At 52.9% G+C, this 26,630-nt stretch overlaps 1 protein-coding gene and 1 long non-coding RNA gene across 2 annotated transcripts; one reads left to right on the top strand and one right to left on the bottom strand.

The window, feature by feature from the left end:
* Positions 1-1,221: 1,221 nt before the first annotated feature.
* On the bottom strand, positions 1,222-11,338 carry HPD (4-hydroxyphenylpyruvate dioxygenase). Its single transcript, XM_075534497.1, has 11 exons — positions 11,234-11,338; positions 10,550-10,592; positions 10,336-10,418; positions 9,163-9,252; positions 7,962-8,065; positions 6,899-6,976; positions 6,262-6,424; positions 6,101-6,172; positions 4,492-4,614; positions 1,783-1,899; positions 1,222-1,670 (listed from the first exon to the last, which is right to left on the bottom strand). Exons 1-11 carry the CDS (start codon positions 11,312-11,314, stop codon positions 1,560-1,562), a joined length of 1,065 nt encoding a protein of 354 aa, XP_075390612.1. The 5' UTR covers positions 11,315-11,338; the 3' UTR covers positions 1,222-1,559.
* Positions 6,256-15,975, top strand: LOC142429412 (uncharacterized). The gene is made up of 3 exons (XR_012780424.1): positions 6,256-6,420; positions 11,081-11,182; positions 13,448-15,975. It is a non-coding gene; the product is annotated as an uncharacterized LOC142429412 (long non-coding RNA).
* The last annotated feature ends 10,655 nt before the right edge of the window (positions 15,976-26,630 follow it).

Here is a 26,630-nt window from a genome sequence, read left to right as displayed (position 1 = left end):
TCTTGACTGCTGTTGCTGGCCCCCAACTCTCCCCTCACGTCCCCAACCAGTGACTGTGGTGCTCTTCCTCACATCCATCCACCCCACCCTCTCCTCTAGTCCCACAGAAGAACATGGTTCTGCTGTGGGGGCCCGAGGGAAATCACAAGACCTACATACACCCAGTATGCCATATTAGTGTGGCAGGGGGTGGGTGGGCGTGAGGATATTCCAGGTCCTGAGCAGACTGGAGAAAGGGTCTTTTACCCACACCCCTCTCCAAAAATAATTGGCACATTTATGATCCCAAACTGCATCGCTGAGGTAAAATGACAGCAGTGTTGGAAGGCAGGTGGTGGTGGTCCCATTTTACAGATGTGGAAGTTAAGGCACAGAAGTAGATCTCTCCATAGCCTGTGCTCAGTAATAGGGTTCCCTTCTGACTGTGGCACCTAAACAAGGCACCCTCTTCTCAGCAAGAGCTGATTATAGTGGTGTAGGAAGGTGCGTCTGGGGGAGCCAGGTTAATGGAGTTTGTGTGTGAAATGAGCCTTCCTTACTCCTCTGAATCTCTGCTTCCTTCATTTATGAAGCCCCGTGGCTCCAGAGCCCTCATTCCTATACCCTAAAGAGATCTCCTATTCCCTCATTTTTCCAACTCAGTTTTGCCCTTCCTCTCAAGTTCAACTCACCCTCCAGAAGGGGGTGTCATGCATGAGAAACAGGGACAAGGGACCCCTGTGCTTGCACCTCCTCTCCCCTGGTTTTGACGGACTTAAAATCTTCCAACGGTTTTCGCACCAGCGGTTCTCCTCCTGCCTCATTCTGTCACAAGAGACATTCACACTTGAGTAAGAATTAGTGTCCGCGAGTGCTCACCGGAAGCATGGCTGGTGGGAGCAGAACTGCACTGCAGTGAGGCATTAGTGCCAAGAGCAGAGGACAGAAGAAACTGGGGGGCTCAGGTCCCTTTAACACTGTTGCCTTCCATTTGTGCAGAGGCTTGGGTTCTGGGTAGCGAACCAGCTTTAAAGGCATTCTTGCCAAGACAGGCTCAGGGCCTTTCAACTGGCTGTTGCCTCATTCCCCCCACCCCTGTTGAAAAGGCCCACCCCTCCCCCTCACTCAGCCCCTCCCGCTCCACCTCTGACCACGATGATGATCACGTCACCTTGCTTTCTTTTATTAACAGCAATTCCGCAACTTTGTTTCGTATTATCCGTCTTTCCTTCGAGAGAGAGTAAGCCAGCCCCTCGAGACCCTGATTTCAGAATTCTTAGCAGCATCCCCCAGCTTTCCGGCTGCCCTCTTGCCCCAGGCGGCCAGAGGCCATCACTGCTCCGCACCGACTCGGGCTTGACAGCTCGCCCCAATGCGGAACACGCCCACTTACGGGGAGGGGCCTGTTACAACAAGGGGCGGGGTTAAAGCGGGCGGAGCCTGCGAGTCCAGGGAGCCCGAGGGTGAGCAGAGGCCGAGTTCTCAAAAGTTCAAGGGGTTGGGGGAGTGGGGGTCACGGGCGCGGAACGCGGCCGGGAGCCGGACAGGCCTGGCTGGCGGGTCAGCCCGGACGGTGGGGCCTACATGCTGGCCATGACCCCGTTGGCGTCCAGGTCGGTAAGGTTTCCGCGCAATTTCTGTTCCTCCTCGAAGGCCTTGAACAGGGCGTTGAAGTTGCCGGCCCCGAAGCCCTGGAACGGGAAGGCAGAAGTAAAGCTGTTGAGGGCTCATAGGAGTGGGAGTGGGGTGGGGGTGTCGGGGCTCCCTGCGTTCCCCTGGGGTCTCTTCGTGTCCGGTCCGTACCTGGTGGTTGTGGCGCTGGATGACTTCCAAGAAGAGCGTGGGCCGGTCCTGTACGGGCTTGGTGAAGATCTGCAGCAGGTAGCCCTTCTCGTCGTAATCCACCAGGATTTTCAGCTCCTGGACCAGAGACAAGGCAGCAGGGCTAAGGGAAGGGGGTCTCCTGGGTCCTACTGGGATCCCAGGGATAGCCTTTCTGCAAAGCCCACTTGATGTTGCTGGAGTTCTCTGTGTATTGCCTCATTATGTGCATGTGGGGATCTTTTGGGGGGGGGGGGTCCTTACAAGGTCCAAAGGGGTGCCTGCATCCCCAGTAGAACAGGGACTCCCGAGTCATCTCCGGATCTTGGCGTGGCCCCATGTGTGTCAGAGAAGAACTGAGCTCTCCAGGGCTTCCAATGGCTCTTTCCTCTGACGCACCTCTGGGTGGAATAGAATCTCTCCCAGCCCTTGGTTAGCAGCTGAGAGATCGAAGCAATTGTTTCGACCACCCAAGCGGTCCCTGTCATACCCCTGCAAGCCAGTAAAGGACTTGGTTTCTTCAGGGACCCCAGGCACTGCAAGATACACCCCCAACTCGTCCCCTGCTACCACTCTCTGACCACCTCAGTACCTCCTCCCAGGACTGCCTGCTCCCTCCCTCGCCACCCTCAAATGCCCCCACTGTGGAAGTCAGATCCCTCCCTCATTTGAAGTTGAAGCTTTCTGATGGACATCGGAATTCCCATTTGTTACTGGTTTAGATAACGGTCTGGCAGTTCCTCACCAGCAGGTCTACTCTTGGGTATCCCAGTGGACCCAAGGGAAACGAAAAGGTGTCCACACAAGACTTGCACGCACATGCTCAGGGCTCATAGCAGTGTCACTCATCATAGCCCCCAAAGTGGAAGCAACCCCAATACCCATCCATTGATGCATGGATAAACCAAATGTGATCCATCCATATGACGGAATATTACTCAGCCCTAATAAAGACCAAAGCCCGGATCCACGCCACAGCATGGGTGACCCCTTGAAAGCATGTTCAAGAAAAGCCAGAACATAAAGATCCCTCATTGGGTGGCTCCAGACAAGGCCATTCTGTGGAGACAGATGATAGCTGAGTATTGCCAGGGGCCGGCAGAGCACACTGAGGGATCGTTTAGAGGGGTTTAGAGGCCATTTTTAGGATGAGAAGCCAGGAACCACACCCGATGAACATGTTCTAAAAGTGCTTGTGGTGATGATTACATGACTTAGTACTCTAATCCTCTGATTTCTACACTTTAAAAATATCAGTTATGAATCCAGGACAGATGATCCCTTCAGGACCAGTGCTGAGAGTGGTGATGCCTGGAGGGTGGAAGGAGGGTGAGGTAGAAAGGGGGGAACAAGGATCTACATATAACCTCCTCCCTGGAGGGTGGACAGCAGAGAGGTGGGTGAAGGGAGACGTCAGACAATGTAAGATATGACAAAATAATATAATTTGTATATTATCAAGGGTTCATGAGGGAAGGGGGAGCGGGGAGGGAGAGAAAAAATGAACTGATACCAAGGGCTCAAGTAGAAAGCAAATGTTTTGAGAATGATGATGGCAACAAATGTGCTTGACATAATGGGTGTATGGATGGATTATGATAAGAGTTGTACGAGCCCCCAATAAAATGATTAAAAATAAAATTAAAATATCAGTTACCTGCTATGTTAATTACCTCAAGAACAGTGTTAAACACAAATCAAACTACCCACCCCCTCCAATGGCTTTTGACCTCAGCCGAACAAAATCCCAACTGCTAAGTAGCCTGCAAGAGGCAGTGGTCCCCCTCTGCCTCTGTGACTGGTAGTTAACTCCTCAACCACCACTCTTCAGCCAGTTGGGGCTTCTTCCTGTTCTTTGCCCACAGGGAGCTTCTTCCTGCCTCAGGACCTTTGCAGTGACTCTTCCCTCTGCCAGGAGCACCCTTCCCCCAATCCTTCAGGAAGCCTCTTCTACTAGATTCCCGAGAGGCTTCTTCGCCCTGGACACCCTGTCGTCCTTACTGCCGTAGAGTCAACTTTGAGTGGGGACTCAAAGTCACTTTCTAGGAGAGAGGAAGGTTTCTGAGGCTGTAACTCTTTATAAGAATAGACAGCCTTTCTTTCTCCTAAGGAGTGGCTGGTGGTTTTGAACTGCTGACCTTACCATCAGCAGTCACCCAGGCTCCTATTTTAACTCTGAATGCTGACCTGCAGTCGCCCTCTCCCCAATTGAAGACATACATAGTGGAGCTACATAAAGCTTATTCTTATTGACAGCCATCTGCGGGTATTTTTTTTCTGATTCTTGTGTTTTATGCCCCTTTAGATGTATTGAAATATAGCTGTACGTTTATAAGAAACGGTGAAAAATCTCAAAGACAGATTGGCGTTATAAGGATATTGATAATAAAAGGCAGTCATCATGAAGGGAGAAGAGAGAGATTCGCTTCCTTTCGGCATTGACTTAACAACCGATCCCCCTTAGGATGGAAGGCCCAGGAAAGAACCCGGTTATAAGTCGGTGTTGGCTTGTTGCCTGTCCTCGTCCCCATGCCTGGAATGCAAGCCCCGTGTCTGCAGTGACCTTGAATAGCCACTGCCTGGCGCTCCCAGTCCCACCTCTCGTGCTTGCGCACGCTGGACTGCATTGGGGAGGCCAGATGGCACGGGACTCGCCCGCCGCGCATGCGCGGGCCTGCCCGCTGGGCTCACCTCCAGGACGTCAATGCTTTCCTTCACCCGGATCTTTGCCGATTTCAGATTCTCCCGCAGTTGCTTGTAGTACGTGGGTGGGACAGCCAGGAACTCCATGCCTCTTTCTTTCAAGTGCCGGATCTGTCTCGGGGCAGGGTGGGGTCAGCCTCCTTCTCCTTGGGGCTGGCTCCAGCAGGTAGCAGGAGCCAGCCCCTCCCTGGTCGCAGGGGGCCTACTAGGAGCCCAGGAATCGCCTTTCTGGGATGCTCCCTAGATGGCAATGGCGTTCCCTGTGTATTGCCTCATTCCGTCCACGTGGGAATCTTCCAGGCAGCTAACCCATTATCCCGTTTTACAGCTGGACAACCGAGGCTTGGGGAGGTGTAGGCGCCATTCCCAACCCAACAGCCCGAGTGATGGAATGAAAGGTCTCCCAGATCAGTCCAGTCCTCTGTGAGCCTGAAGGGGTGTCCAGTCCCCAAGTTAAATTCAAAGTCTTCGCCAAGGCCTTTCCCATCTGTCCCTCTCCCGTGGCTTTTATCTCCTTCCCCAGTGGGGGTCCCTTGCTCAGTTGCAGCCAGCCACATTGTTCTTGCTGTTTTGGAACCTTCGGGGCACACCCCCTGCTCCTCCAGGTAGCCTGAGGTGCAGTTTCCCCAGCCTTCATACCTTTCCCTCCTTCCTAGTCTTCTTTACTGCTTTCCATATGCAAGGATCCTCAATTAAGCCTTCCTTGATGACCACGTTTAAGTTGGGGCCACCCAAGGGGGTTTCTCAAGCTGTCTTCCCAGGCCCCTTCTCCCCCCCAGCCCCTGGGCAGGTTTGAACCTGACCTCGCTGTTGGTTAAGGACCTCTTAGCTACTGCTTTATTTTCCACCTCACTGCCATCTGGTTTATCATATGCATTACTTATTTTATTATCTTCATAAGGACAGCAAGGCTCGTCTTGTTTCCTGATGTTTCTATCCCAAGGGCCTGAAATATTCCTCGGACCATATTAAAATAAAAACAAAGAACAAAGAACGAAACCTACAGTCGCCAAGTGGGTCCTTACTCAGAGACCTTGTAGGGCAGAGCAGAACTGCCTCAGCTTCCAAGGCTGTACATCTTTCTGGGCGCTGACTGCTTCAGATCAGCCAGTGGGTTCAAACTGTTAGCAGCCCAGCACTTAATCCACTGTGTCACCAGGGTCCCCTGGCCACTATAGGTGCTCCGTACGCATGTATGAATGGATGGGTGGATGCATGGGCAGTGGTTGCCGGAATTGTGTATTGAATCCATAGTGGGGCTAGAATTTGGCGGAGGCCAGGGCACTTGTGGCAGGGACTATCCTGCCACACGGGGAATAGATAGGTCCTGGCTTCCCAAAGAGTGACTCCCTAGAACTAAGGACACTGAATTTGACTCAAAAGACCTACTTTGACTGTAGCCCAATAAACCTCACATTCAAGGTGAGAATGAACTGCACCCCTGAAGACACACAGCAAGTCACAGGCCTCCTGCGTCTGGGGCACCTGCTACCTGGACAGCCCACATGTGGGTCAGAGCTTCTGGTGGGTGGCAGTGCTGCCCCTTCCCGAGCTACACAAGATAAGATGGGATTAGGACCAGGAGTGGGGCTCTTACTGTTGTAATGATGTCTTGGGTCTTGAGGGCGATGTGCTGAACCCCGGCACCCCCGTTGTAGTCCACGTATTCCTGGGGGTAGGAAACCAGGGTACCACTGTCACTCACCCTGTCACCCACACACCTGTCCCCTTCCCTGCCCTCACCCAGAGCAGACCCACCTGGATCTGGGATTTCTTCTTGCCTGGCGCCGGCTCGTTGATGGGCATCTTGATGGACTCCTCGTAGTTGGCCACCACGATGGAGCGCAGAGAGCTGTATTCCGTGTGTACCTGCGTGTCATCCACGGACCAGAAGCGGTGGAACTGGAGGTTCTTGAGGTACCTGTGGGGGTAATCGACCGAGGGGGAACACCTGTTCTGAGCACCAAGCCTAGACCTGCCTTCCCACCCTGATTTCCACCTTCCAGAATTCATCCCCAGACTCCAAACAGGCACTGCCATTCCCATCAGAGCATGGTGGTTCTCCAGCAGGGAGAAAGGAAGTGACTCTGGAGAGGGATGTTTGTGTCAGGTTTCACAAGGGTGCTGTCTGGGGGGGAGGGGGGAGGTGTGTGTGTCTGTGTGTGTCTGTGTGTCTGTAGCCCTCTCAACACCCCAGATTGTGACAGCCCTTGCCTGACTCCGCAGCTTCTTCCAAGGGACGCATGTGTATATCCCTTTGAGCCTGCCATCCTCTGGTCTCCACAAGGACAGTCTGAGCATGAATCTAAGCTCAGCCCCACACCACCTTGCTCTCTTTTTCTCATGGTTGCGTCCCCAGACCAGAAGTGGGCCGACCGGTCCCCTGTAGACTCACCAGTCAGAAGCAGAAGCCATCTCTTGGTCAGGTTGGTTTCCCACAATGTGGTCGATAACCTCGAGATGGCAGGTAGGCCTGGGAGAGAGGAGTGGGCGGGGGTGGGGGGTGGGAGATGGGGTGGGAGAAGTCTACCCCTGGGCCTCCCACAGTCCAGGGACACCCCAGTGATCATACAAGTGCATGCTTACATGCACTGCCTGTGGGGTGGCCACTCTATGAGGGGGCTTCAAAGAGTTGGTGGGACAATGGAATGAAAAAATAACAGCCTTCTTCCCGAACCTCTGGAGCCCCCTCGTGGGCCTTCGCACAGGCTACAAACAGGCTGACTTGGCGGGGCAGTGTGCTCCGCTTTATTTTGCCTTTGCAGATGCTGTGTTTCCTAGCAACAGGAGGTTTGTGGCCGCCCTGTTGTGAGCTAGTCTGTGGGCGCCGCTTTCCCTGGCAGCCCAAACCCATCCGTGCCTGTGTCATATGTTGGCCATTCTCAGGACATCTCCTACCTTTTTGTCCTGCCGTCTGCCTCATAACGATGTCCCGACTCAGAAACTCTTAAGGAACAGAGCCTGGTGCACCCCCCACCCCTTGCACTCCCCGGTTGAGTGGCTATGAGGCAGAATCGACTGGGGTGACAGGTCGGGAGGCACTGACCCAAACATTCATTAGATTCCAGTCTGGGGCCAGCATTACTGTGCTGGGCTTTGGGAAAGCAAGTGTCCTCGGCTGGCTTTATAGCAGCCCTCACTTTGTCTTGGGGGTCTGGAGCCCTTCCCATGGTGTCCTGACATTTCCCGACTGTGTTGTCCCATTGTACAGGGGAAGAAACTGAGCCCTGGAGCCAGCAAGGTAGTTGCCTGAGACTAGATGACTGCCCAGAGACAGACCCGGGATTTGAACACAGGGTGTCTGGTTCCAGAGTCTCTGTTGGTCACCTCCATGGACCTTTGCAGGCTCCCCCGCAGGCTCTGCCCCATTAATACCTCGAGGCCAAAGGATCTTGCTTTCTATCTGCCCTTCCTCCCTCACAAACCAGGACCCCCACTGTTGCCCTAAGAGCACTCACAGTTTGGCAAGTAGGGGGTCCATGAGGATGGGGGCTTCGAATCCGGGCAGGAAGCGGCCAGTGTAGTTTATCTTCTCCACCAGGGTGTGTGTGGTGTCTCCATACTGGGGGTGGGAGACAGAGCCCACCTCAGCCCCTAGGACTCATCCCCACCGGGACTAGGCCCCCCACCTTCCAGGACCCGAGCAGCCTTGTCTCCGTGTCAATCACTCCCCTCTCCAAAAGGATTTTTAATGCCTTACAGTGCTTAACACATAGTAGGTGCTCAATAAAAACGTGCGGCCTGCATGGCAAGTGGGTGAGCACACCCGGGGATCAGCTTATGCTGCAGCATTTAAGCAGACTTTCACTTTGATTTAATCGTCAAGAGGCAGGCCCTACCATGGTCTCTTGTGTGAGAACCCAGGGGCTGAAAAGAGTATTCGCCCAGCATCTAGGAGCCCTGGTGGCGTGATGGGTGACTCATTGGGCTGCTAGCTGTAAGGTCGACAGTTCAAAGCCACCAGCCGTTCCGCAGGAGAAAGATGAGGCTGTCTGCACCTGTAAAGGTTCCCAGCCTCAGGAGCCCTGTGTCAGGTCACCAGGAGTCAGAACTAACTTGACGGCAGTGGGTTTGGATCTAGGCCATGCGGAGCTCAGCGGGTTAAGTATTAGGCTGCGGATCACAAGGCTGAGGGTTCAAGCCCACCAGATGAAGCTGCCCGTGCCTCCGTCTGGGACACCCTGTGGAGCAGATCTCCTCTGCCCTACGAGGTTGTGATGAGTCCGAATCGACTCTATGTGGCAGTGGGTGTGTTTTGCTTTTCATCTAGGTCCAGTGAGGCGCTGTGCCGGGTTTATGGGTGCAGAAACCGAGGCTCAGAAAGGTCACTGCAGCCTGGGTCTTTGAAAGAGAGTCCCAGAGAAGTGACATGACTGGTCCATTGTCACTCAGCTGGTATGGGATATGGCAGTCACCAGCCCCCTTTGGTTTAGGTCTCCTTTCTCCAAAGCCCCTGCCCAAAGCTGACCCAACCCCCGACCCCCAGGAGGAAGGAGCGATAGGGTGGGGGAAGGAATCTGTGGTTCCCACATCCCCCAGCCAGGCATTGTAGCAGGGACCCGCCTGTGCTTGGGGCACCAGGCTTAGATGAGGGAGTAGAGTTAAGTGACAGGGGAGGAAGGAGACAGCTCTGGGGGTGGGGGCCCCAAGCCCACTCACCGTCTGCAGAATGGCAAACTTCACCTTCCCAAACTTGTCCTGCTCCACCCAGGGCTCCCGCACGATCTTGGCGCCCCGCTCCCGGGCTTTCTGGTGTGTGGGGAGGTGGGGGGACAGGGGATGAAATGGAGGCGGCAGTGAGGGTCGGAACTCAGCCCTGGTCTGCCACTCCTGCCTGGTGCTCTCTTGTTCCCCCAGCCCAGACAGGTACCCTACTAGCTTCCACCGTTGCCCTCAATACCCACGCCTCGTGCCCATCAGGCAGGTAGGGAGACTAAGGCCCCGACTCAGGGTAGCCGTGGGATGTGTCAGAGGTCTGGGTGTCTGTGGCCCTTCCTTGCTGCGGGCCTCAGGTTCTCAGTCTGTCAACAGGGTGGCTGGATACGAAGAGTGGACAGGAGTTGGCCTGGCGTGAGCATCCCCGGGTGACGCGTTGCTCGCGTTGACACAGGAAAGGTCAGGGGTGTCATTTCCCAGCAGCCTGTCTCTGTGTCCCATTTGGAGGACTCCCAGTCTCCCCACCTTTTTCATTACCCGGTTCCGTTGGATGCTCCACAGACCACAGTCCAGGGTCCATGTAACCGTTCTAGGCACTCGGGAAACCTGCCCGTCTGGGGACTGCTTTCTTGGCGGCAGGCACCTGACTGAGGCGGCCTAGACCTAAACCTGCAGTGTTTTTGAGGTCTGCCCTGTGCCTGTGTGTGCCCGGTGCATTGCCGAACCTCCTGCCTTTGTGTGGTGGTGCTGCGCTGTTCCTCTGTGGTGTTCCTCTCACTCACCCTCCCAGCCAGGTTCTAGCCTCGTCTCCATTTGATCTGATCAATGGCGAGCCTGAGCCTGAGCCTGAGCGGAGTTAAGCCACTTGCCCAATGCAACCCACGGCTAGTAAGATCTAGGCTGGGGCAGCCTGTCTCTGGAACCCACCCTCTGAACCTCCCTTCTGTCCCTTGAACCCAGCAGTCACCTTGTAATGTGATCTCCAAGAGGAGGGTGCTGTGGCCAGCCCCTTTCACAGGCGCAGACCCTGAGGCTTGGTGTCAGGGGTGGGCACCACGTGGACTCTCCCCATGGATGCCAGGGTCTCGCAAACTACCCTCTAGTTGGGGTCCCCATGGCCAGCAGAGGGTAGGCCCAGCCCTGCTGTTTGTCCCCCAGGGGGTTCCAGGGCTGCACCTGAACGATGTAGTCACAGTCTTCCACCTCGAAGGCGATGTCCTTCACGCTGTCCCCATGTTTCACCAAGTGGTCGCCCATCTCTGTGGCCGGCAAAGGTGGGGGGCACTGGAGTCCATGCCCCCATGCCTTTGCTCTCAGCCTGGGGGTTCCAGCTCCTCCCGGGCCCTGATCCCACCGATCACACGATGCCCCACCCCTGGGACCCCCTCACCTTTATTCCAGGGGTTGAGGGCCGAGACCAGGGCAAACACAATCTGAGCCATGGAGGAGAAAGTGGTCACACAGCTGCATCTGGGGAGCTGCACCCACATCTCCTCCTCCCTGCCCACCCCTGCGGTACCCCCACAACACCCACTGCTGTTGAATCAATTCCAACTCATAGTGGCCTGATCGGACAGGTCAGCAAGGCTGTGTGCCTCAACTTTGTTCCCTGGGACAGCTGGTGGGTTTGAACTGCTGACCTTGCAGTTAGCAGCCTATTGCTGATCCACTGAGCCATCAGGGCTCCTGAGACACCCTTGCTGGGGCAAAAGGCCAGACGGCTCCTTCTCAGCCATGTAGGCCCCCTGGAACGTGGGCTTGAGCCCTTCCTTTGGCGCAGATGGGGACTATCTCCCTGGGCAAACCCGACCGGTGTCCCCAGGGGAACTGCTGTGTCAGGCCTGTCCTTGGGAAAAACTCCAGGGTCCCCTGGACAAGGGCCTGCCCGACAGTCTGCGATGGTGTCCTCGGTTTCTTGTAGGTCGCCCTGAGCATGTGCAGCCAGTGCTGGGCCAGGCCCAGGAGGTGGACGGACCTGACCAGGCCCCCTGTAGAGCCCAAGGGACCCATCTCCTGGACAGTGGTGAGGTGTCCCAGTGTGTGTGTGTGGGGGGGCAGCAGTAGGGGGGCTCACCTTCCCATGCTTGATCACATGACTGACCACCTCTCGGGAGCCAGTCTCCAGCCCCTTGTAGGCGAGTGGTTCAAAGCCCATCTTGTTGCAGTAGAAGGATGCAGCCTGAATCAGAGTTAAGGCCGATTCGTGAGGGACAGGGGTAGGGGGCAGCTGGAGGTCCCTGGCTGACAGCCCCAGGGTCCCAGCTCAGCCAGTCTGTCTTGTGGCTCCAGGCACAGAAACCCTGCCATGGGGAAATGGGGCCTCTCTGCCTTCCTGCTGGACCCACGATTCCGATTGCGTAATTAGGACCCAAAGCTTCTCTGGGTCTCTCTCTTGGGGGACACTCTCAGGACTGGCCCTGACCCTCCCCTCCCAGGGGGGGTCAATCATGGTCCTGGCCAGAGGCCTGATTGGTCCAACAGGCCCTCTACCGACCCTCTGCTCACCAACCTCCGCCACCCCCCACCCCAGCCCACCTACCTGTTTAGCATTGCCAACCCAGAAGGTCACAGAGTGAAAGTTCAGGAATCGGCCTCTCTCAGGCTGTGGAGGGAGAGGGGGGTGGGCTTGAATGCTGCCACGTGGTCCCCAAAAGTGAAAGTGTGGGGAGGAGGCCTCCAGGCACTTCACTTAGCTTAACCCAACCCCCAGAATTCAGTAGAAGCCAGACAGGCTGAGGCCCCAAAGCAGCTCCTCCCTGGGGGGTTTGGAAGGAGGCCTGGCTTGGGTCCAGAGCAGGAAACAGCTTTCAGCTGCAGCCACAGAGATTTCAGTTAGACCCCAGAAAGGACTTCCAGGCAGGTTACAGAGATGGGCAGGTGTGGAAGAGGTGGTCCCCGTGTTTTAGGAGGGAACAGCTGGGATAAACTTGAGGAGTGAGTGTGCATGGACTTTCCGGGGTCAAGGTCACTGCTCTTCTCCGCTGGCGGCTGCCACTCTGGCCTCCCTGGCCCTGTCAGTCCCCAGCCCCGACGTGGGTGGCCCCTTCTGCTCACCTTCACGCCCTTGTCACTGTAGGTCGTCTAGGGAGAAAAGGAAATAGGGTGAGACTGTGACTGGAGGCCCGCCACCCAGGTATCACTGGTGGCTCTCGGACGGTTACAGTACCCATGGTCCCGGGGGTACTTACCATAGTTGACCTGGAAGGAGTTTCCTGTTGGGAAGATCAGGGGATAAGAGGCCTAGGACGTGCTGGACACAAGTATTTAAAACAAGCAAGTCCCACCCCTGACCTCGGGGCCTTCCTGGTGGAGGGGAGCTAGACCCACCCCTGAAAGTACCTAGCCCAGAGGCTGGGACCTCATGTTGCCAGGGGACGCTGCCAGGCTCCAGAGAGGGGAGTGACTTGCACAGACCACTAGCAAGTAGGGGGCAGAGCCATGGCTGTGTGCCAAGGGCAGGTGCTCTCTGGGACCCCAGGGAGGGGACTCTGAGCTCTGCCCTGGAACCTTGCTCTGAAGAAGCCAAGAGCAGCTTGAGTGCAGGGTGGCTGAAGTGAATTCTCACTTAGAAGGGGCTAGGAGCAGGGGCTGAGGGTGGGGGTTGGGGGGCTTGGAGCCCTGGGGGTGCTGTAAAGCACAGAGCTTGTCTTTTGGGTGGAAGGAGCATAGGCCTCTGCGGCAAAAGGCACAAGTGTGTGTGTGGGGGGGGCGGTTGGAATCCTAAAGGATCAGGTATCTACTATGTAGCCAAGAGAAGTCCCAGTGCCTACCCCGAGCCTCAGTCTCCCTGTCTGTGAAATGGGAACAATGACAGGTACCAGAGGATGGCTTGCATCCTGGGCAGCCTTTGCTCAGGGGCCTTCTCGTTGTCACCACCTGAGAACTGGGAGCGGGGCCTTGGTCTTGGCTCTGTCCCCCCGAATGCTGGGAAAGTGGGGCTGATGGCAGGGGCTATGACACCGAGCACCCTCCCCCGCCAAACACACAGCTAAGTCTGAAAGCCTGACTGTGATGGCCACGGTCCATGACATTCACCCGAGGGCCTCTGGGCCCTGGCCTTCCTCTGGCTCACCCCCAGCCCCCACATCTTCCTCCATGGAGCTGCCTCACCCCCTGCCCAGGGAACTAACCTTATCAGCTCCCCTCCTCCACGTGGCAGCCCTTCTCCCAGGCCTTGTGACCTTGGCCCCTGGCTGTCCCCACCTGCATTGCCCTCTGGTATCTGCCTCTCAAAATGTCCCACACCCACGCTCCGCCTCTCCTTTTTATTGATTTATTTTTCACACAGAAAAACAGATTGCCGGGGCTAGACGTAACCCCAAGCGTCATGCATCGGCTACCCCACTTTCCAGATGAGACATAGTGACCAAGGGCAAGAAGGTACCAAAGGTGATTTCCCAGTCTAGTTTCTTCCTCTTCCAGGAAGCCCTCCCAGAACCCCCCAGACTCCAGCTGGCTTTGACACAGGCGGCTGGGATAGGAGCGCCCAGGACAGTTAAAGAACTGTCCCAGGCCTCTCGGCCAGCCAGTGGCAGAGCAGAACTAGAGTAGATCTGACCTCGGGGCCTTCACCTTGAACATTGGTCCTGCTTCCTGCTGAGTTTGCTAACCCTTGACAGAGTGATGACCCCAGCAGACAGATGGGGAAACTGAGGCCCCAAGAACAGAGCTCTGGTTTGAACCTCCCCGCCTCCACCCCCTAGTCCTCTTTCCTCTGTTCTTTGGGACAATCTGGAGGCAGGTCCACTTGTCCTCATGGCTACCTCAGTTGTCTGGGTCCAAGTTTCCCACTGAGGAAGGACAGTGGAGATAGCCCAGAATGGAACTCATGGGCTTTGGTAGTTCCACGGGAGGTGAGGGTCCCCCACACCCTAGTCCACCAGCAACATGGTGTCCCCTCACTGCAGTGACTCCCTCACCCCTCCTCCCAGTGCAGTTTGTCTCTCTAGAGTCAACCTTAATTCCATGGATGGGATGAAGCTTTCAGGGCCTTCATGTGCTGATGTGGCAGGACTCACAATGAGACAACGGACCAGCTGTGACAGAACGTGGAATGTGCGAAGTGTGCATCGAGGAAAACGGAGAGCTGACGCTCTTCCAGGGACGCAGCATAGAGGCGTTCAAAAACGGTTCAGCTTCTGACCTCCCAGCGCAGGCTGCCCTACCATACAGCCTCTAACAACACGAGGCTGACCTGAGCCCGTGCTGTGAGAGCTAAAGTTCTCGTGAGGTGGTCCCAAACAAAAAAAACCACACCATCAGGGCCTCTGGTGGTTCCAGATGTGCTACAAGTGTCCAAGACAGGTTCAAGGGTGCTGCGGCAGCTACATCATCTCCTGTCAACTTGAGCGGAGGGGTAGAGTGTAGCCTGTCGATCAGGTCGCAGCTTGATGACCTCATTTGGAGGCAGGATGGAGATAAATAGCTCACTGGAGGCCAGACCCTCTCTCTCTACCTTCCCTTTCCTGCTGTTGAGACAGTCAGAGAGCTGGAGGAGCCACGTGGGGACCCGCACCAGGGCTGAGATGCTTCCACCACCACTGGATCCACAAGACCTTCCACCCACTGGCCTGTGATCTTCCTGCATTCTGCATCATTACATGGCTGAGTGAGTCTGAAGAGGAATTTATGGACTAGTATCAGACATATGGGCTAATATCAGATTTATGGACTTGATCTGGATGTTTTCTCAATATACAATTGCTCTTGTATAGAAAGCTCTCTCTTATACGCATATGAGTGTCCATGAATTTGTTTCTCTAGTCCACCCCGACTCACACATGTGCTTTCCTTAGGAAGGAACAGAACATCATTGTGAAAGTGTCAAAGGCCCAAGCACAGTCAGAAAGCTAAATAAACATGCATCTTTAAAAATAATAAACAAACAAGCAAAAAGAGTCCACAATGAAAAGGGACGCTAGAGGATCCGTGAGCTGAAATGGGCTGGTCTTAGCCTTTTTGAATCCTACAGTCCCCTACCCAGGGAGGGACAGATTGACAAGGGATGATGTTGCATTCATCGTCAAAAAAACATTTCAAGATCTAGCTGCAGTGCAAGGCTATCGGTGATAGGACAACACCCGTACCCCTGCGAGGAAGACCAGCCCATGCCACTATGACTCAAATGTATGTACCCATCCCTAAGGGCAATGAGGAAGAAGTCGAACCATTCCACCAACTTCTTCAATCTGCAACCGATCAAGCCTGCAGTGAACACGCACCGTGGGTTAGTACTGGGGACTGGAGCCTGAACGTTGGACAAAGGCAGGCTCAGGAGCTGGTAAGGATGGCCTGGGTTTGGACCAGGATGCTGGAAATCACAGGACAGAGTTTTGCAAGACCAACCCTGTTTTGTAGACCACAGAGACAGCAACCGCACTTAAGGATGGAAATCACAGGAACAGTCCATGCAGAAGTGTGAGTTGGTGTGTTCTTGCTCTGTGTATGCTCAACAACCTTTTTTTTTAAATAAAAGAATGTAAATCCTCTTATGCGCCTGTACTCTGTACACATGGGTTGCTATAAATCAGGCTGATAGCAACGGCATGTGCGCTTCTCAGGGCTCTGGGGGTGGTAAACCGTTCATGCCCTCGGCGGCTCCCTCAAAGGTTGGCAGTTGGAGCCCACCCAGAGGTGTCTCAGAAGAAAGGTTTGGCGATCTGCCTCCCCCTCCTCCAAAATAGCATCCAATGACAAACTAGGAATGAAGATGCAGCACCAGTCTCTCATCTGACTGAGGCCAGCCTGAGCAGGGAGCGTCTGGAAGGGGACAGAGGAGCCTAGAGTTAGCCCTGCAGGTTCTCCATCCCCAATTTCTACCCCCAGCCAAGAGGTGTATCCAGACATCATCACTGGGCTCACACAGATGTCTGGAAGCAACGTCCAGGCGGTAGGAGGGCAGAGCCCCCACCTTTGCTCAGCTGTGCAGGGCCCCTGCCAACCTAGCCTCAACCACCTGCAGCCTGTCTATGCCGCACTCTCCCCCTTCAGTAAACATTTACTCTGTGCCTCGGAGGAGGGGTGAGGGAGTCACTGCAGTGAGGGGACACCATGTTGCTGGTGGACTGGGGTGTGGGGGACCTTCACCTCCCGTGTAACCGCCAAAGCCCATGAGTTCCACTCTGGGATATCTCCACTCGCCTTCAGTGGGAAACTTGGGCCCAGAAAACGGAGGTGGCCATGGGGACAAGTGGACCTGCCTCCAGATTGTTCCAAAGAACAGAGGAAAGAGGACTGGGGGATGGAGGGTGAGGAGTGCTCCTTAGAAGCGAGAACGGTGACGCCTGCTTTGGACACATATACATGTTGTCAGGAGTGGACAACCTTTAGTATACCCCACCTGTGTTTAAAGACCATCTCCAGAATAGACCTGACACACTGAATGCTAACGACCAAAGACTGGCAGGTTTCGGGAGGACATCATACATAAAGAAAGCAAAGGGGGATTAAAAAGACACAAAATTAAAACAAAAGACTAAACAGGACAGTGAAAAGAAACTCTGAAACTTCCTCTTGAATGGAGAGCAGCTAAAACAAGTAGAAGAAACATTGAAGCCAACCCTGAACAGAAGATGTCAAAGGGAGGCTTGAAAGGCACAGGATGATAATGAAGGAGCTGCAGTTAGAAAGCCAGGGGGGAAAGAACTAAGGACAATTCAGCCTTGAAGAATTCTATGGGCAAAGGATTGAACGATCAGAAAGCACCAAAAGAAAGTAGAAGGATACACAGTCATTCTACAAACACAAACAAAAACATGGCCTATGTGTCGCGTTCTCAGGAGGTAGCGTTTCATCAACTATGATCAGGTTGGAAGGAGGGAGCCCAAGCAGCTTGCAGGCACCGGTGAAAACCAGGCCTCCGGGAATTGACAGAATAGCAATTTAAAATGTTTTAACAAACTGTGACTATGAAAGTGTGCATTCATCTAGGGCCCAAAATGTGGAAGTCGGAGAATCTGTGTATGTGTCCGTTCCAAAGGGAGGTATTCTGAGAAAATGTGGAAATTATCAAACAAGATTGATCACTAATATCACATGCAGTTAGACCGAAGATCATTTTTCAAATAGTTGCAGCAGTACAGCCACAGGGAATGGCCAGACAATTGAGCCAGATTCAGAATACGATGTGGGATGAGGGATATTATTGCTGACGTCAGATGGGCTGAGAGCAGAGACTATCGGGAAGATGTTTACCTGTGTTATATTGGTTATGCAAAGTCTGAACAAATTACGGGTAACATCTGGAAGAGCGAGAACTCTAAGACACACAATTGTGCTCATGTGGAATGTGTATGTCCCCCAAGAGGTCGTCATGGGACCCAAACCAGGTGATACTCCCTGGTTTAAAATCAAGGTTGTATCTTTTCACCATATATATTTAATCTGTATGCTGATTGTATGCAAATAACCCAAGAAGCTGGACTAAATCAAGATGGGAGGAAAACTCCTTAACAACCCGTGATGGGCAGATGACACAACCTTATTTGCGGATATCGATGAAGATTGGAAGCCCTTTGGATGAAGATCAAAGACTAGAACCTTCCGTATGGATCACATCTCAACATAAAGAAAATGAAAATCCTCACAACTGGACCAATAAGCAACATCATGCTAAGCAGACAAATGATTGAAGTTGGCAAGATTTTTTTTTGTTGAAGTTGTCAGGATTTAATTATATTTGAATTCCTAATCAATCCTCATGGGAGCAACCATCCAGCAATCAAACGACGTATGGCATGGTGTAAATCTGCTGCGCAAAACCTCTAAATTTAAAGTGTTAAAAAGCAAAGATGTCACCTTGAGAACTCAGGTACAGTCAGCCGCCACCTCATACGCATGGAACAGCTGGACAAGGAATAAAGAAAACGAAAAAAGTAACTGGTGCGTGTGAGTTATATTGGCAAAGAATAGTCAATATGTCCCAGACTGTCTTGGAAGAAGTAGCAGTGAGAATTCACCATAGAAGCAAGGATGGCAGGACTTCATCTCAAGTACTTGGACATGTGATCTCAGAAGGACGCTGTGCTTGTAAGGTGGAGAGGTTCAGCATAAAATAAGACCCTTAATGGTCGGATTGCTCCTGGGGCCACCGTCGCGGTCTCCAGACAAGCAATGATGATGCGGTGGGTGCAGGATCAGGCCGGGTTTCCTTCCACTGTACAGAAATAGGGCCACCGTGACTGGAAAGGACCTAGCTGTTCTCCCACCTCCTTAGCGTGAACTCACTGCTCCCTAAGTTCTGAGGTCACCTTCTCAGTAGCTGTTGTCAGTTTGAGCCCGTGCAGGGAGGTCTTAAAAGAGCATAATGCTTGAAGCACACATCCTTTCCTAGGATGGAGTTGTGGTTTAGTAACTGGGCTGCCAACAGCAACGTCTGCGGTTCCAATCCCCCGGCTGCTCTGAAGGGGAAAGATGAGGCAGCTGGCTTCTATAATTCTACCCTGCCCTGCTTTGAGCCCTCAGCTTCCCTTTCTGATATCTGGCAGGCAGCTTCGCTGTAATGCCCCCTCCCCCGCCCCGCCCCGACTCTGGTGCAGTGGCATGAGAGCAGCCATTGACCACGTGTGAATCCATCTGGGTGGCTGCTGTCTTCCGATCAAATTTTACTTGTTCAAAACAAACCAAAGCACTGGAACAAAACAAGATGTGGCCCAGATGCAGCTCAAGGCCGTTTCCTGACACAATCTACAAAGTGGTAAATGGAGGCTGGTGGTCTTGGCTGATTTCCATAAAGAAAACCCTTCCACCCGGATAGATTCCCTGCTACTGACCCGTGAACACTGAACGGGTGGCGCTGTGGGGCTGCTCTCCTCAAGCTCGTCAGTTCAAATCCACCAGCTGCTCCTGAGGAGAAAGGTGAGGCTGTCTGCTCACACCATAGAGTCACAGTCTTGGGAGCCCTCTGTGGGGCTGCTCTGAGACAGACTGGATCCAGTGGCAATGGTGTTTGGCTTTTTAAACGTGGAGTTGTGTTAGCGGCTCATACTGCTCAGGCTAGTCCGGAAGCAACACCAGTGGCCACGGAGTGGAGCGACCCACGAGTGTCCAAGGACTACCATGCCCCGTGGAGGTTTTCAATGGCTGGGATTTTCTAGGCAGACTTTGTAGGCACCTAGCCTTTTCCCCAAGGTGTCTCGGGCTGGATTTGAACCTCCCACCTGCTGGTGAGCAGCCGAGAGTGCGCGAACCTTTTGCAGCACCCAGGGAGAACATTTGTTTGTTTAGCATGATGTTGCTTATTTGTCATTATAAAATCCAGCACCAGATAGATAGATAGATAGATAGATAGATAGATAGATAGATAGATAAAATCCAGCACAAAGGTCAGGAGGCGGTAATGCAATTTCAGCGTGGGTTGTCTTGGTTTCGAACATAACCAATTTCACGTCAAGTTTATACCCTTTAATGCGCAAAGATTGCTTGATTTAATGTCAGGTCTGGCTTTCCTAACCTCTCTCAACCTTCCAGTGGGCATGGTGAGCCAGCAGAAGTTCTCCCCTGCTTTGGATGCTTGTGGTTGGGATGGGGGTGGTCCCCAGGATCGGAGGATCAGAGAGCAGGCAGCTGATTTGACATCGACCTGGGACACATCAAAGGCCTGTTCTCTTTCCTTCAGTGGCGTCAGGAGCTCCTGTCACTTACATCAGTGGAGGGTCAAATTACTCAAGACCAGTCCTTGATCCCTGCTTGCTTTTGAGGCCCGGTGCAAGAGCCAGAGGGGAGTGAGCTTTGGCCTCCCATTTGCTGAGTCACCTTTAATACATTGCCTCACCGCTCTAAAGCTCTTTGTCCACCTCGGAAGATTGGGGAGAATCGTTAGGGGCCTGTTACCGAAAGGTCGATTACTGTGCCCCATCTGTCTTCTTGTCCGGACTATGATTCTCAGTGGCTTGGCAGGTACGTGACGCTGTATGGAGTCAGCTGTGCAGTGATTCCTAATATGATCAACCAATCAGTCTTTAGAGGGTTCAAGGTGGATACAATACCCTTGATCTCATCACAGCCCAAAGTGAGGGGCATTACCCTGGGGTGTGGCCTGCATCATCTTTTAGCTTACGGAGAGAGATACAAGGAGCGCGAAGTGAGCAGAGAGAGAGAGAGAGAGAGAGAGACCTACTACCACTGAAAAAGAAGAGCTGGTTGCAGAGTGTGTCCGCTGGACTCAGCTTCCTGTGCTGAGAACCTCCTAGATCAGCGGTTTTCAATCTTCCTCATGCCACCACCCTTTCACACAGTTCTGTATGTGGTGGTGACCCCCAACCAGAAAATTACTTGCGTTGCTACTTCATCACTGTAATGTTGCTACTGTGATGAATCATCATGTAAATATTTGATATGTAGGGTGCATTTCCATTGTTATAAATTGAGCAAAATGAAAACAGTGATGAATCACAAAAACAATATGTAATTCTATATTGTGAACTATTCATTTCTAATGACAAATACATGAAATTTTGTCTTGGAGCATGGGTAACAGTCTTCATACTGGGTATTCATAGGTGGGCGTATCCGCATGTGGGTGGACCTGCCTGGAGATGGCAGGGGTCTTAGGTGACCCTTAAGGGGTCACGACCCACACACAGGTTGAGACTCGCTGTCCTAAACCCCGCGGGAGGTGGATGCTAAGACGTGGAATGCCAGGCTTTCACAGCTAAAAGAAGTCAAGGACCTTCTTCCTGAATTTAGAGCCAACGGCGAGGGAAAGGCTCCCTCCAGAACGGGAGCCATGATTCTGGCTTCCAGCTGCAGAAGCGCTAAGAGAGCACACCTCTCTGGTCGAGCCACTCGCGTGTGGCGTTTCTGTCATGGCAGCGGTAGCTCACTCATACATGACATCATTTAACACCATCACCCTGCGGCACCACTAGGATGATCATTGCGCCTGGTTTACAGGTGAGGACACTGACGCTCAGAGATGGCCCGAGGCACCTTCGACACACACAGAAGGTTCACTCTGTCCTTGGAGAAGAGGGTCAAACGCGATGCTGTTCCTGCAGTTGACTTTTCTGAACGCGCGGACATTGGTCTGGTCCTTTCCCAGGGCTGCCATACTGGATGGCTTTTAACAACGGGAGTCTCTTCCCCCCAGTTCCTGGAAGCTGGAGCTTTGAAATCCAGCTATTGGGAGGGCCATGGTCTCTCCGAAGATCTACACAGGAAGATCCTGCCGCGGCTGCTGGTGGCCCCTGAACCTGCTCTAAGGTCCGCCCACACACTCGGATGACTGGTCTTCCCTGTGGGCCCTTTCTTGTCACCAGGACATGACTCCCATGGGACCAGGGCCTACCTTCCTCCTTCATGTTCATGCTGATGCTAATAGGATCACTCGTCATTACCCGGGACTACCTGTATCACAAACGCCATAGGAATGGACCTTCCCACCATTCTGGAGGCTAGAGCAAACCCTGACTTCCCTGCTAGCTTTTGGTGTTTGCCACTAAGCCCTGGTGGCGCAGCACATTAGGCCTAATGTAGCCTAACCCAAAGGTCCGCGGTTCAAGCCCACCAGCCACTCCTCAGGAGAAAGACGAGGCTGTCTGCTTCTGAAAGGGTTTACAGCATGGGAAACCCGATATGGGGTTGACCAAACATAACAGCAGTGGTGAGGATGGTAGAGGGTGCGGGGAGACTTGATCTGTTACACACAGGGTCCCTCTGAGTCAGAACCGACTCCACAGGACCGAGCAAGAACAGCAGGACCAGCTCTGTGGCAGAGGGTCTGGGTGAGTTGGCCAGCAGGTCTTCCTGCTCCTTTGCTCGTGAATGGGCCTCAAGGGTCCCCCGTCTTCCACTGTGTGTGTCTGCTTGCATCTCAGCTGCGCCTTTTATCATTCTGAAGCGCTCACATTCACAACCGACCTTCTCTGGGCTTGACATCTAAGTGACACCCGGAAGAAAACCCTAGTTCCAAATTGAATCCCATCCTTTGGGGTCGGGGGTAAGACTCTGGGAAATCCAGTACGTCTATGCCTTGCCTTCTCACCGGGAGGGGGCACCTGGCGGCGCAGTGTCATCCAGGCCCATGGACCACGGTGCTGTGTGCTTTGGCCTTTTCTCATTGCTCTGCACAAGACCCGCTGGCATCGTGGGTTATGTGTTGGGCTGCTAACCGCAAAGGCAGCAGTTCGAACCGTCTAGTGGCGCCCAGGAGAATGAGGAGGTTTCCTGCTCAGAACGAGTTACAATAAACTCACAGCAGTTTCACTTGGTCCTGCAGGGTAGCTCTGTGTAGAATCAATGGCAGCAAGTCATTGCTCTACTCTGCCCTCAGCCGATGGGAGAGGAGGGGAAGGGGAGGAGCTCGTTGACACCCCCACCCAACTGGCCTACACTGTTTAGCAGCCAGCTCTTTCCTGCTGTAAGAACACCCCCACCAATGGTGGCCACAATTTCTGAGCTCCAAGAATGGCTCCCTCCCCCGGGCCCACTGTTGCTTCATCTCTTCTTAGTGGCTCCATTTCCTCCACCCACTGAGAAAACCAAACCAAACCTGTTACCAATTCTGACCCCAGGCAGCCCTGCAGGACAGAGGAGACCTGTCCATAGCATCTCCTAGACTCTAGAGCAGTGGTTCTCCACCTTCTCACGCCATGACCCTACAATACAGTTCCTCATGTGGTGGTGATCCTCCAACCATAACATCACCTTTGTTGCTTCTTTGTCACTGTCATTTTGCTACTGTAATGAATTGGGTGGCCCCTGTGATCGGGCCATTCAACCCCCAAGAGGGTCGTGATCCACAGATTGAGAACCGCTGCAAAACTGTGACGGGAGAAGATAGCCTCGTTGTTCTCCCTAACACCCGCTGGTGGATTTGAACCAGGGATTTTTCATTTAGCAGCCTGACGTTTAGCACCACCAGAACTTGTGTGTGTGTGTGTGTGTGTGTACACAAACACAACCAAATCCGCTGCCATAAAGTCAACACTGACTCATAGTGACCTTGAAGGGCAGAGTAGAGCTGCCCAGAGGTTTTCTGAGGTTGTCAAACGCCCACACCATTCTCCCTCGGAGGGACAGCTGGATTTGAACAGCAGACCAATGCTTAACCCACGGCTCCACGAAGTCTCCTTCCACTCCCCCCAGACCAGAAAGTACCCCCACTTCCGTTGACTGGATTTGATATAGCCACACCGATCCTATAGGGATACTGAGACTTCATCTTTCCCAGAGCAGTTCCCTCCATCCTTCTCCCCCTGAGGTGTGGCTGGTGAGTGTGGCCCCCCTGCACTGTTCAGTTAACAGCTGAACGCTTCGCCCTTGCGCCACCAGGGCTCTGGACTCTTCCCTCGACATCTGTCCACCCTTCCTTCATTGCACGCTCCCGGCTGCCTTGGGAGGGCACCCGCCGTGTCTTGAGGAGCCCCTGAAGAGTGTGACCACGAATGCACAGTTCTGAGTGAGCCGGCCCCCCATGCTTGCCTTCCATTTGACCCTATGCATCCAGCCCTTCTTTTTATAGATGCAGGACCTGAAGGTCACCCAGAGAAGTGTCTTGTAAGTGTGTCACCCATCTCGTTTGTCATACTCTGGCCACTTGCCTATGGCTATGAGGCTGGGAGCTCTCCCACTGGTATTTCAAATACCAGCAGGGTCACCCGTGGTGGACAGGTTTCAGTGGTGCTTTCAGACTCTGAGAGACCAGGAAGAAAGGCCTGGCGATCTACTCATGAAGATTAGCTAATGAACACCCAATGGACCACAACAGAACACCCACAATGTGGAAGGTGGTGCATGGCTGGGAATGTTTCCTACCATCATGCCTAGGGCTGAGAGGACAGTAGGGATGGAGCTGGTGGGCAGGAGTGTGTGTGTGTGTGTGTGTGTGTGTGTGTGACAGAGAGGAAGGCAAGCCAAGGGGTAGGGCCTTGGCTTACCCCTGGGGCAGCAGTGTGGACACTGATCTTACCAACAGTGACATTTTTTGCCTGCCTGTCACCTCTCCCCAAACCACTTACAAGTCAAGTCAGCTTCAGAGTAAGGAGACTCTACTCTCAATCATACTGTGGGCTTGATACAATGATTTCATAGCCCCATCTCACCAGCTGTCCCAGTCGTGTCTTTCAAAACAGCTACTTTGGGGGCAGCAGGGGTGGGGTGGGGTGGGGGTAGTGGGTAGAATCCATCCAACCTAGGATTCTGCATTGTATTTAGTCTTCCAGCCTCCCTCCCCCACCCCTTTTCTTTGTTAACTGCTTTAAAACATCACTGTACTTAAAAGCCATCAATGGAATCACTTGAACAAAATTGAGTCCGCCTACAGTAATTGGTTCCATTGTTTTCTAAATTAACACACACACACCCAAATCAAATTCACTGCCATCATTTTGAAACTGACTCACAGTGACCCTATAGGACGGGGTAGAGCTGCTGTCGTGAGGCTTCCGATACAAGCGTAGAAAGCCTCATCTTTCTCCTACGGAGGGAGCCGCGGGTGGTTTCAAACTGCTGCCCTTAAGTTAGCAGCTCAATGTATAACCTGCTCTTTTTCTAAAGAAAAAAACGATTTTGTTTTGAAGTTGCACACACACACACACACACACAATCCCACAGGATATTTGTGTATGTTGTGGCCCAGAGTCTAAGAATGCATACGGCCCAGTTACTGAGTCTCCACACTTGCCCTAACTCATCTTTCTCTCTCTCCAAGTACATACTTTTCTTTCTACCCCTCTCCCTCAGTGCTTAATGAATATCTTTCCTTTGTTATGTATGGTGTGACAGATACAATGAAATCCAGTGTATTTTCATTTATATGTGTGATAGATGTATGATGTTAAGTGTAAGGGTGACTTCATTAATGTCTAGAAATTATATATGGCTAAAGAATTGTGTACAGGTGCCAAGTTGGCAAGGAGTGGACTGTGATAGTTAGGCTTATCATTCTAACCCGGCCAATAGGAACTTGCGGATTAATCTGGTCACAGTTTGATTGGAGGGCAAAGGGATAAATAGCTCTGCAAGGCCCGCCCACCTCTCTCTATGGCTCCCAGGTGATCGGAGCATGCTGGAGGGTGCTGCTGCTTTAGCTAGTTCTCTGCCTTAACCTGTGAGCTACACTACCTGTGGGCTTGGTGAGGCCAACCTATGGATCCTGTTGCTAGAGCTTGAGGCTCCTTCAAGCGAGACCTGCTTCTTCGCCATGCTGGTGGTGAGTACATTGCTTGAGCTTGAGGTTGGTGCATCCTGTCGCCTTGCATTACTTGTATTTGATAGCCCATCTGTTTCTGCTTCAATAGGCTCCTGAGCTACTGACTGTTGCAGACACACCCTGCTGCTTGCTGCCTGTGGGCAGACTCTGCTTCCCTTGCCTGAGGGAGGATTCCACTGTCTGCGTCCTTGACCTTGGACCTGGCAGTTCATGTGAGTTGAAGGACTTCAAGTACAGTAACTGTTTCATGAAAGTGAGTTGAACTGAACCCTGTGTACTGCTGCGTGGACTAATGGACTGTTACATTCCTTCTTGCTGTGTAAACCTATCCTCTTACATACATATATAAGTATCCTGGTTTTGTTTCTCTAGAGAATCCTGCCTAACACACCCTCCTAAATACTTCAGGTTTATGTTCTAAGGACAATCTCTCACATAATCAGAGTACATCTATCAGAATTAAGGAATGCACCATTGATACTAGCCTGTCTTTATCCAAAATGCCCCATATTGTCCTGAGAATGGGCTGGCTGTGCTTTTGGGGGGAGAGGGAGAAGTGTGGGATCCAATCAAGACTCACCGAGTGGGCAGAGCTGGTGCGTCTACATACAGCCTCCTTGAGGCCTCTGCGTGTGTGATTTCACAACACGGACCTGTTGGAAGAGTTCAGGTCAGCTGTTTTGCAGACTGTCCCTCCATGTGGGTTTGTCTGTCCATTTTCCTATGGCTGAATCCAGGGTAAGCACACTGGGCATGTACACCACCCAGGTGACATCACGTCCTTACTATAGGGGCCACGTGTTAGGATGTTAAGTCTGCTCATTTGGTTGAGCTGGGTTGGGACAGCTGAGTTGGTGAGTGAATCCATTTTCTCGTCGGTCAAATGGGTACTCGCAATACCAGTCTTATGACGCTGTTGGGTCCACAGAAGGACCCAACAGGCCAGGTTCAACAAATGATTACTAATATTCTGAGGACTGAGCGGTGCCTGACCCCAGCCATGGCATTATTCATCAGCACATATTCATGTGAAAGTTGGACATTGAAAAAGGAAGACTGAAGAAGAATCGATGTGGTGGAATTATGGTGTTGGTGAAGAATATTGAAGGCACTGTGAACTGCCAAAAGAACGACTCAATCCACGTTGGAAGAAGTACTGCCAGGATGCTGCTCCTCGGGACATTCCCTTAGACCAGTCCCTGGGGAAGGACCTCACGCTTGGGAAAGCAGAGGGGTTGCTAAAAGAGGAAGCCCTTCAGTGAGATGGATCGACACATTGGCTTCATCGATGGGCTCAAACCTAAGAACGACTGTGGGATGG

This window comes from Tenrec ecaudatus, chromosome 16, assembly GCF_050624435.1.
Source record: "Tenrec ecaudatus isolate mTenEca1 chromosome 16, mTenEca1.hap1, whole genome shotgun sequence".
Classification (NCBI taxonomy): Eukaryota; Metazoa; Chordata; class Mammalia; order Afrosoricida; family Tenrecidae; genus Tenrec; species Tenrec ecaudatus.
This window is presented reverse-complemented; position numbering and strand designations above follow the sequence as displayed.

What these genes read in the sequence shown, in the direction of transcription:
- HPD (XM_075534497.1), bottom strand. Translation starts at nt 11,314, where the DNA reads ATGGGCTTTGAACCACTCGCCTACAAGGGGCTGGAGACTGGCTCCCGA. An exon ending in ACTGTGACTACATCGTTCAG is followed by an intron (nt 9,253 to 10,335) that starts GTGCAGCCCTGG and finishes CCCACACACCAG; the next exon opens with AAAGCCCGGGAGCGGGGCGC. An exon ending in AGTTTGCCATTCTGCAGACG is followed by an intron (nt 8,066 to 9,162) that starts GTGAGTGGGCTT and finishes TCCCACCCCCAG; the next exon opens with TATGGAGACACCACACACAC.